Source organism: Lipotes vexillifer, unplaced genomic scaffold (genome assembly GCF_000442215.2).
Source record: "Lipotes vexillifer unplaced genomic scaffold, Lipotes_vexillifer_v1.1 scaffold458, whole genome shotgun sequence".
In the NCBI taxonomy this organism is placed as follows: Eukaryota; Metazoa; Chordata; class Mammalia; order Artiodactyla; family Lipotidae; genus Lipotes; species Lipotes vexillifer.
Window position 1 is genome coordinate 1135404 of NW_006783957.1, and position 11413 is coordinate 1146816.

Sequence of the window (11413 nt, forward strand, 5' to 3'; positions counted from 1 at the left end):
AGGAATGCCTGTAAGACCCCCAAACTTAGCAGCAACCACAGGGGGGCAGGAGAAGATGAAGGAAGACAAGCATAAATGTGGCCAAGTGTTAAACCTTGAGGGACTGGGAAATAGCTGAATTTGATTGAGTTTGCTAGAAGTGTCTAGATTATGTGATTTTTTTTTTCTTTTTTTCCTTTTTTGCATCAGGTAAAACGAGGGCTCCAGGTGACTTTCAAAAGAGAACATTTCTGGTTGTGGATCTGCACTCTTTTTCTGCTTCTCGCTAGCGGATGATGACCCTAAGAATAGCCTTGGAAGATCACATCTTTACCACACCTTGAAGATGGCAGAACAGCTGTCAGCCTGCGTGAAATAATTCACGGAGGGGAGCTTCCCTCCTCACGCACCGTCCCTGACCTGTTACACCAGAGAAAATAGCTTCTACCTCCTATCTCATTTGAGCCCTTGCATATTTGGCGGGGGGGGTCTCTTGGTTACAGCAGCTGGAATTTCTCTAACTAATGAGATGTGCTAGTGTGTTGAAATGAACTGTAATCATTGACTCCTAGCCCTAGGTTTTAACTAGTGATGTTGGAAGTGGGGTTCCTCATCCCTGACCTCTTCCTTGTAAAAATGACCCCTGGGACACCCTTGTGCCTTGTGTGTGTGTGTGTATATGTGTGTGTGTATATGTATATGTGCGTGTGTGTGTATACATATGTCTGTATACACCCTTGTGTATATACTCCTATTATAGCGTCTATCATGTTTTTTTGGGGGCTTTTTGTTTACATGTTTATTAACGGTACCTGAGGGAAGTTACCAAGTCACATTCATCTCTTTATGTCAACTGTCTTCTAATTTCTGGCTCACAGCTGGAGAGCAAAAATGTTTTACTGGTGAAAGAAAATGTCAGGTTGATTTCTAGTACCACTTGTGTATTACTTAAGAACAGCATTCTCCACTGAAAGGCACTAGATAAAAAGGATCAAAGCCACTGCAATTAGCTAGGATCAGCAAGTTCCAGCCACTTCCACAAAAGTGTAATCAGGGTTTGAAGAGATCGTATATTTCTTTGGGAGTCTCTCCTAAAGCCAGACTCATCCCTCAATTCTGCGTGTGGGAACAGAACTTTCGATGCAGGGCTTATGAATATTTGCTTGCCCTCAGTGCTGGAAGAACACAATACTGAGTGGCATGTCCTGGGCCACCACAGCTCTGATCATGCTGGGACAGTTAAAATGAAGTTTCCACATTAGAATTCCTCTGTGTCCCCACTGCTCAGGTAATTAACCATGCCGGCTTCCAGGGTAGCCCATGTCTTAAACTGGGCTCAGAAAGGATTTCTTCTACAGACAGTTTTACAGCTGCTCTAGGAATCCTGGGAATAGAGACAGGTTGTACCTGCTAGATACCAAACCAAAATCAACTTTATACATTATTAGGCCCAAGAGGTTTAAAGATGCTGCCTCACTGTCTTCTCACTATTATTGCTGGTGAAAAATCAGCTGTCATCCTTATTTTTGTATGGAACATGTCTTTTGTCCTCTGGCTGTTTTTTTTTTTTTTTTTTCACCCCTTCTGGCTGCTTTTAAGATTTTCTCTTTATTACTGATTTTGAGCCATTTGTTTATGAAGCACCTTGGTATAGTTTCATCATGTTTCTTGGACTTGGGGTTCCTTGAGCTGCTTGGGTATGTGAGTTTGTGGTTTTCATTAAATTTGAAAAATTTGGAACCATTTGGAAGATTTTCAACCATTATTTCTTCAAATATTTTTTTCTGTTTTCTTTCTCCTTTCTCTCTCCTCTCCTCTGGGAATTCTAATGGCACATATATTAGGCCACTTGAGGCTCACCGATGATCTGTAGGGTTTTTTTAATCTCTCTGCATTTCGCCTTGTATAGTTTCCACTGCCATCTTTAAACTCATTAATCTTTCTTCAGCAATGTCTAACCTGCTGTTAATCCCATTCCACGTGTTTTTTTTTTCATTTCAGACAGTTTATTTTCAACTCTAGACATTTTATTTGGGCCTTTTATATATTTTCCATGACTCTAATGAACTTTTTGAACACATGCAGTAGAGTTACAATAACTGCTTGCCTGCTATTTTTAACATCTTTGTTGGCTCTGAATTGGTTTTGAATGGTTGATTTTTCTCCTCATTATGAATCACATTTTCCTGTTTATTTGCTTGTAGGGTTATTTTCAATTGGATGCCAGACATTATTAATTTTAATGCAATGGGTGCTGGATATTTTTGTATTCCTATAGGTATTTTTAAACTTTATTCAAGGATGCAGTTAATTTACTTGGAAACTATTGATTCTTCTGGGTCTTACTTTTAAGATTTGATAGGAAAGACTAGAGCATATTTAGTCCAGGGCTAATTATACCTCAATACTGAGGCAAGACCTGAGAGTATTCTTCCCAGTGATCCATGAATTATGAGGTTTTCCTATCTGGCACTTGGAAATGTACATTATGCCCATTCCTGTGTAAGTGCCAAGTTTCATTCTGTCTAATTATTTCAGAAGGTTGTTTCTTCAGCCTTGGGTATTTCTCTCACATGCATGCACTGACAGATCTCGGCTGAATATTTGAGGGAGATCCTCTGCATATTTCTAGGGTTCTTTCTATGTGTGGCTTTCTCTTCTTTGGTGCTCTGTCCTATGATCTCTAGTCACCTTGGTCTCCCTAGATACTCAGTTCCATCTCCTTAGCTCAGAGAGTCTGCTGAGCTCCTCCTGGGTTCCTAATCTTTGTGCTGTGGTCTGGAAACTCTCTCAAGACAGTGAGCTGGGATAATCATAGGGCTCACCTTGTTTATTTCCTGTTTCTCAGAGATCAGTTTCTTCATTGACTAATGCTTAGTGTTTTAACAACACTAATATATGTTTCATATATTTCTCTGGCTTGTTGCTATTGTTGTTGCCATTATTACTACTTAAAGGAACTTGGTGCTCCATCTTGGCATCTTGGGTGGAAGTGGAAATCCCTCAGCTTTAGCTGTTTCTACCGTTTCTGAATGTAATTCTGTAACTTAGCACTTTGCTATTCAATGACAATGACGAAAGTAGAGCCAAACTATCCAAAAATGGGCTTACTCTCTAGTCAGTTTGGATGCATGTGGCATTTCTAATACAGGTGCAGCCCTCGGCATCAGTACTACTTACTGGGGTCTTAGAAGAAACCACTAAATATTGTGTGAATAGAACCAATGACCTGGTGGTGACCCTGGCTCCTCTCTATCTCCTCCTGAGGTTGGGCCCATCCTCATTCTGCCTCAGGCTGGGCATCAGGTCCAACTCAATGTGTTGTCTCTAGGAGCCTGCTGATTGGGCTGAGTCCTCAGATAACCTCTGTGTTTATTTTGGCCCCATTTCTAACCCATTAGGCATGATGCTTCATGTCCCATTTTCATCATGATCTTTCACCACCCTGTTTCTTTGCATTGAAACCTTATGCTTTACATCACACTGTTAACTAGGACAAAGACCTTTGTCTTAGATGTTAAACCATGATTTTTACTTTTATTTCTTGCACTCCACTCATCTGCCCTGTTTCACTTTTAATGATACACTAATTGCTAAGCTACACTAAATTCAGTGCCTTCAAAGCTTTGCCCCTGTCCTTAGGAACAAGTCTCAAATTTCCCAGTTCTCTTATTTTTTATTCATTTGTGCCACACGGCCAGAGATTCTGTTTCCTTCTCAGTAAATCTACATTGCTATCATGTTACTTCATTAAACATTAACAGATTAATATCCAAGTATCTCTTTATTCCAGCTTACTTTATACATAAACGGGCAACTAATAGACTCTCTGAGAATAGTCACATTTTAGGGAGAAAACTGACCATACAAAGATATCTAAAATGTTTGACTTAATAGCAAGTACAGATATATTTCTACAGTTCTAATCCTGAGTTTTCAGAGAGTTCAGTTACAATAAAAATAACCCATAAATGGGAGTTGAAAGAGCATTCACAATTTGGAGCTCCTCAAACTACTATAATCGGCTGTTTTAATATTCTGTGACAAACAAAATCGTTTTACTGTAAATGAGAAAAACGTAACCGAAGTCCACGTTAGCTAATAAAAACACTTCACTTTGCTTCTGCCATTATGTTTTTCTGATGCTTGTAAACCAAGTAATGAGTGTTTTAAAGTTTAAAAAGTATTTGGGCCATTATGAAGATCTAGCTTGCTAGTCAATTTGTCACTGAAAAGGAGTGTGCACAATCTTCTCATAAAGAGAAGTTATTGTTTCAGATGATGAGGTCTATAAAAACCTATCTCCATGCAAAATTCTGGTGTTTTACCTTCACATTTCTGCTTTTGTTTGGGCCATAAACGTTAAGGACACTTTAAAAAACGCCACTAAATTTCAACAGTTGCTATAAAAACACATTCTTAGAACCCTAGCTTTTAGATAGATGGTAATGCTGTCTGCATGAAATTTGATGTTGTTTCTGTGTCCTCAGTCAATCTTTTAATTGCTCAGTTTTTGTTTTTGTTTTTTTTTTACTTAAATCAAGCTTTTTTAAAGTAAGGATTTCTTTGTTTGGTTTTGGTACAATTTATTCTCGATCTTTAAAAAAATGTAACTATTTATCAGTGTTTGGCTTAATGACAATCTTCTCAAATCATTCCTATAGATTATCTATCTTCCCTTCCCACATATTCCCTTACCATTTAACATGGTACATTAATAAATTATACAAAAGATGATAACATGATTGACCTTTATGCATACTTGTGTATTTGTATTTTGGTAAGAAAATTCTTATATAAGTATGTATATTTATAACTACGCACAAATATGTCCTAATGGCCCTTTGCCCTGCCTGAGGACTATTCCATTTGTCTAGAGTTATCAGGAAAGCCAGTGTTTCCTGTAAGTAAGGTTGACATCCTGAGACTCAAAATTCTACCTTAACCATTGAGATAAAAGTCTTTTAAAATGCTTTCTGTCTTCTAAAGTTACTAAAGTAACTTTAGTAATAATCAGTAATAATAACCTAAAGTAATAATTAAACATTTTCTGATAACAGAGGGTCAGCATAATGACCATCCACGATTAGAATAAATGAAACAGCTGAAACCTTGAATGGCCTCTGACTGACATTTTTTTCTTTCTTACATCTTTGTATTTACTTCTTCTAACTCTTCTATCTTTTCACTTTGCCGTCAGGGTATCTATTCTACCTTCTTAAGGCAGATCTGTGTGCCTGCTTACAAGAGTTAGTCAGTCCTTGTATTTTTTAATTTGTTGCTTGAAATCTGATGAGGGCTGGGAAATCCGAGAGCCATAGTTGTTAAACTTTGTCTAAAGTACAGAACAGCTTTTGTGATGTTGATTTCAGCTGTTCCAGACCATTCTGCCTCTTTCTCAGTGGTCTCTATTAGTAATAGAAAATTTTACCAAATCAGTGCATCTGGATATGTGGGGATAAATGTCATACTGGGGATAACTGTGCAAACTAATGTTCAGGCTTATGCACTGAAAACAGTCAGCAGGATGTTATTGTTAGAAAATACTGAGAATTTTTATCAGACTTCTTCCATAATTCTCATTATATAACCCAAAGTAGGAGAAAATTTTTGAATATCAAAATAGTATAAATCAGTATAAAATAAATTAGCATAAAATAGTATAAACTATAAATTTATTGTTTTATTATTCTAAACCCAGACATATCTAAAGCAGCTTGCCCAGCTGACCTGGCTACCTTGAGATACAGAGCCTGTGCCTTTAATTATCAATTTAAACAGCAAGTCCAATACTGCAGAAGGAATTGTGGAACTGGGCAATGATATCAAAATCTGCATCCTGAAAAGCACTGATGAGTCTGGAAACTGGAATGAAAATAGTTCTCCCAAAACTCCTCCTTTCTATCAATTTTAGATTGTACTGACTACATATTCCCATCTGAATCGAAGGACCAAATAAAGAATCATAAAGTGTGACCATTTGAAGATGGCCTGGCCACAATATGTGCTATTAACTGCTTAGTGACTGATAGATGTTTATAAATATAAAAGACTGTTATCCACAAGAAAGACATCTGCACATAGACACGAGTTCAGTTAAAAGCTTGTGTTTGAGCATTATTGCTCAGCCAAGCATAGGGCTGAGCAGTGGGGTACAAAGAAATAAATGGAATGGGTTTCTGCCCTTAGAAGCCTTAAGACCAGATTGTCTTCTAGAGGACATTCTTAGTAACTCAACAAGGACTCACATGAATAAATGAATGATTGGTGACACTGATCCTTGAATGTGGTGTTGAGATGTGGTACAGTCTTGGTATGTAAAATGTCTTTTTTCTCTGGCTGCTTTTAAGATAATCTCTTTACTACTGATTTTGAGCAACTTGATTATAATGTAACTTGGTATAACTTTTCATGTTCCTCTTAGAGTTTCTTGAGTTGCTTAGGTGTGTGAGCTTGCAGTTTTCAGTAAATTTGGAAAGTTTTCAACCATTATTTCTTCAAATAGTTTTTTCTGTTCTCTTCCTCCTTTCTCTTTTGTTTTGTTTGGTTCTCCATTTACACATCAGGCCACTTGAAGCTCACTGATGAACTGTCAATTTTTTTTTCTTTTTCCTCTGTGTTTCATTTTGTATAGTTTCCAGTTGCTATCTTTCAGCTCACTAATCTTTTCTTCTGCAATGTCTAATCTGCTGTTGATCCCATTCCATGTATTTTTCATTCCAGATGTTGTTTCCAACTCCAGAAGTTTTATTTGTATCTTTATAAATTTTCCATGTTTCCAGTTAATTTTTTGAGCACATGGAACAAAGAGTTTAACTTTTAAAGCAAAGGTGGAAGTCTTACATTCAAAATCCTCTAGAGCTCAAAGACATTTCTCCATTTTTAACTTGTTCTTATAAAAACCTAAGTGTTTCTCAAGTAAAGCAATAATTCGTTAAAAAATAATCAAGAGATGGCAAACTTGATTTGCCACTATCTAGATGGCTTTGCATTTCAGGTCAGACTCAGGCCTGGGACCCAGAGCTTCCCTTCCCATCCCCTTCTAGTCCATCTTCTAAGGCCAGGGAGCTGGGTGGGAACTTGCAGCAACTTAGTGCTCTTGGGTATATACAGTGACAAGCCCTTAGCCTATGACATCCTGCATCTTTGCATCTAGTGTTGCGACTGATCTGCATGATGTGGGGTGAAGCCGCCATGATCTCCTCTGCTTAAAGACGATGCATCTGAGAAACACTGAGGTGCTTTAATTTTCCCAGGACCACAAAGCTTAGAAAAGTTAGAGCCTAGGTTTGAATTGTGATCTGAGTTGAAGCCTCCTAACTTTAGAGGGAAGTTAATGCTAAGGGCAAGTTCAAGGAAGTGACTTCCATTACTATCTCTTTCCTACTTATGCAAGGCTATACCCTGGCATTCTTCTTGGTGAGACTCTACTTTTGAAGCTTTTCTCTTGTTGAAAGCAAGAGACAAGTTCACCTCAAGTCCATCCCAAACTGAATTCTTAAGGTACAGCATTAGTGATGCCTTATGGGCAAGGAAGGAAAGGGATAATTATGTTCATTCCTAAGACTCTCAAGCGAAGAGGTGAACCTGCCATGCATGAGTAAGTAGCCAGCTCCTGGGAAGTATCATCAGGGGCTGGGTCCCAAGAGCTGGGATGTCACATCCAAGAAAGAAAATGCTGCAGCTGACACTGTAGCCATGGAAAGGAAGATGGCAGAGAGAGAAGTGATGAGAGTCAGGTATTGGAAGGTAATAATAAGAAGGGAATGTATTATTACATGATACTGAAGCCAATACCTGTGGTACCCATGGTACTGAGCTTCTGAGAGTTATCTGTAGCTATGTGTCTATATCAATATTGTTTTGAAGAAAATGAATGGTAAAGAAAAGATTGATTTATGGATATCCCAACCCCCAGGCATTGATATTAAATGAATGAGGAATTGAAGGTGGAGGTCTTGATATTTTCCCTACGTGCCCTCAGTTCTTCTAAGAGGTTACACTCTTTTGTGCGATAAGGCAAGTTAGCCCATGTAACAATTAGTGACCAAACTCAGGAATTCTTTGCTATCGTGAATCCGTTTCTACCCACAAAGAAGGTCATGAAAAATTTTTGGTGAGAACCGACCTGGAACAGTGGGTATTTGTAAAGACCCAGAGGAAAAGACCTTCCTAATCTCTTTCCCAGTCATACAGTTGCTTTACTGTAACCTTTTGCCAAAGATAACTATTTTCCTCTGTAATCCCGTAATTTAAAAATGCAAGAGGTTCTTTTCCTTTGGGGACAGGACCAGCTACAACATTACAGGATTCACAGCAGTTTTCATATGACATGTTTGGGTATCAGCTCCCTTAACTGTCAATGACAGTGCTTTGAAAAGTCTCAACATGTCAGTCGCCCCTGAAAATGGAGTAGTCAGCTACACAAATATAATGGAAAGCATTCATAGCATCTTCAGTGACTATACTTACATCTACTCCTCTGCATTTTGTAGCGATCTTCAACGACCCCTGAGCCCTTAAGAAGAATTTTTAAAAGAAATACCTTTCTAAGTCCAACAGTTCAATGGAACTGGTCTTTCTCTAACGTCCTTAGAAACTTTATTAGAATTGTACTTCTCAAAATTGGACTTCTCATATTTCCTAAGGACCTTCTCATCATTCCAGATTTCTTTCTTATTGTAACAAACTCATCATACCTTCCAGCTCCCTGCAGCCAAGTTCTGCAGGGCGCCTGCCGCCCCTTCCAGCGTGTCTGCATTTGAGCACTCAGAGAGCAGTGTGAGGTAGGGTTTGACTATGGATGGGTGCCACAGCATCTGGATCCCTTTTGGTGGTTCTGCACAGTCTGGAAGAGGTCCTACTCCATCCCACTGGTGGAAGAGAAATGAGAGAGTAAACATCTGCAACATCTTTACACTTCCCAGTATTGCCTTTGGCAAACATCAAAGACAAAAACAAAAGCAGGGTGTCATGACATTTGGTGAGCATCTACTGTAGGTAGGATATTACATCAGCAGTCCAAGGACCACCAGAAATGGGACAGCCATTCCTGCCCACCGAGAGTTTGTGATGGAGGGTGGAGGGGTTTGGAGCATGTACATAAGTGAATGTAACTGGCAGTAGAATGGCTAAGCCCTCTGAGAACAATTCTAGCACAGTGCTACAGGAAGGAAGGAGAAGAGATGGGTTAATTTTAATCGGTCAGGGTGGAAGAGAGCTAAACATCAAGGCACCATACTTTACAGTAAGCATACTATAGGCATAGCATAGTAGTTAGTAACTATCAAATGCCCTCACTTCTTATACACAAGTGTTAACTGTGATAAATTCCTATATCACTTGTAAAATACATATTCTGTCATTGCATCTATGGGCATCAAACAAATGACAGAATGGACACAGGAGAGAAAATTGTTATGGTTTATTACATACATTGATGTGAGCTATAAGCAAATTTTGATCTTATAGGAATTCTGATGTTTGCTTTGAATTGAATCTAATAAATAACAGAATATGTAATTAAAAATTAATTACATATACATTTTAAATTATGGATTATATGCACAAAGGCATATCAGTAGAGTCTTAAAAATGATAGCTATGAAGATCATGTAACAATTTGGACAAATGTTTATGATAAAAGTTAAATAAACAAAGCAGGATGTAAAGTAGTAGGGGGTTTGTGTTTGATTCCAAATAAAATGCATAGTAAAAAAATGTAATGATAATAAAAATTTATTAATAAAGTGTCTTTCATTTTTTCCCACCTTTCTAATTTTGTTTTATTATCCTTATAATTTAAAAAATATTAAAAGTTCCAATAATGATTCTGATCTTTGATCACACATAGCCTTTTTCTTTCATTAAAAGTAAAGGCAATGAGTATAATGAGGGTAGAAATAAAGTAATAAGTGTAGAAAAAATACTCCCATATTCATTTTTGAGAAAAATCATAGTAAAACAAAAGAATTACTTTATAGTATCAGAATGGGAATGTTAAGTTATTTAACTGCTTATTTGTGTTTATTAATGATCGCTTAAAACATAATCTGAAAGACATATATATCAATACTAAGCTTTCTCACAGATATTTTATGTACATACATATATGTGCACCTGTGTCCATATATATGTATGTATACCTATGAAAACAAAATTGTATTTCAGAATCTGTGTAAGTTCCCTAGTTCTGAAAATCTACCTGGAAGAAAATATAGCTTACGTCTTATCCTCGCAACAAAAATAGAAGTGTTGATAGAAATGATGAAAAGTTGTTTAACAGTCACAAACAATTTCAAGAATTCTATCACTTATTTTCCAAAAGAAAAATTAAAAAGTCATACCTTCTTTTTCTCAATTATGATACGGCTTAACTCAGTTCAAGGCTAAAGCTCAGAGATGAATGACATCCCATCGACGGGTGACGGCCATCCCATTAAAGGTCATTTTCATTCAGAGTGTCACTCTATCTCAACTTTATAACAAGGACACTCAATGTGGGGATCTTCCTGTTCTTTCAACCAAAGCCACTTCTAAACCCTTCAAAGCGGACTTCGCACCTGTACACAGCCTATCAATAAAACCAGTCCATCTCTTTTAAATACATAACAAAACAAAACTGAAAGTGAACCAGACTTGTCACATTGCTCCTGCTTCATTATTTGAGACCGGCTCACTGCACCAGATAGAAAGAGAGCACTAGGCTAAGAGAACAGCCCTTTTGTAGATTTGATGACTTTGATGATGAAACAGGAGTAATATTGTCTTCTCATAGGAAACCAGCTGGGGGTATTGAATCTCTCGGCTAGCTAGTGCAACAGGAAATGCAAAATTATTTCTTTATTTTTTTCATTTTGTTATCTCCTTAATACTTTTAAGCTATCATTTTCATATAGAGATTTAGATTTCATATAAAGATTTAGAGCTCAACGTGGATGGAATTTCCCTCTCATGTAAGAGCCAGCATAACAGCGTGAGGTATAGAGAAGTTTTATTTGCACGCTCATTACAACATGCGACAGACAAACTGTAAAAAGAGCAAAAAAAAAAAAAGCTGTGTTATCATTTGCTGGGTCTCATCTGGTTCTTTTCTTCTAACTTCTGTGCAAATAAAACAGGATAAATAGCTAAATCAGTAGACAATTTTCTTCCTTTCTGACATGTGATCTATGTAGCTCTTAAATACCTTTTATTACAATCCTTTCTTAGTGGCTACAGAGAGAATCTGAAGGAAATAAAAGGGAAACTGATGTGAATATGGATAGCCTTTGATGACAACAAAAGAAGTTCAAAGGGGATTCTCTGCTATTTCAGAACGCTGATGGGACCCTGGCACATCGACACAGAAGATAAGGAACTATTTCAAAGCCAGTCAGTGTATCCTGCCTTCATCTGGGTACTTTATTCAAACTTTTATTGAGTTAATAGGGAA

The 11413-nt window shown here is 37.5% G+C and overlaps 1 protein-coding gene across 3 annotated transcripts in view; it reads right to left on the minus strand.

The window, feature by feature from the left end:
* The window catches only part of CTNND2 (catenin delta 2), a 950773-nt gene that overhangs the window by 111640 nt on the left and 827720 nt on the right, over nucleotides 1-11413 (minus strand). For all 3 annotated transcript variants that reach the window (XM_007456448.1, XM_007456447.1, XM_007456446.1), the window contains one exon: nucleotides 8679-8852. In XM_007456448.1, the coding sequence (XP_007456510.1) occupies nucleotides 8679-8852 (174 nt within the window). The remainder of the gene's footprint in view (nucleotides 1-8678; nucleotides 8853-11413) is intronic.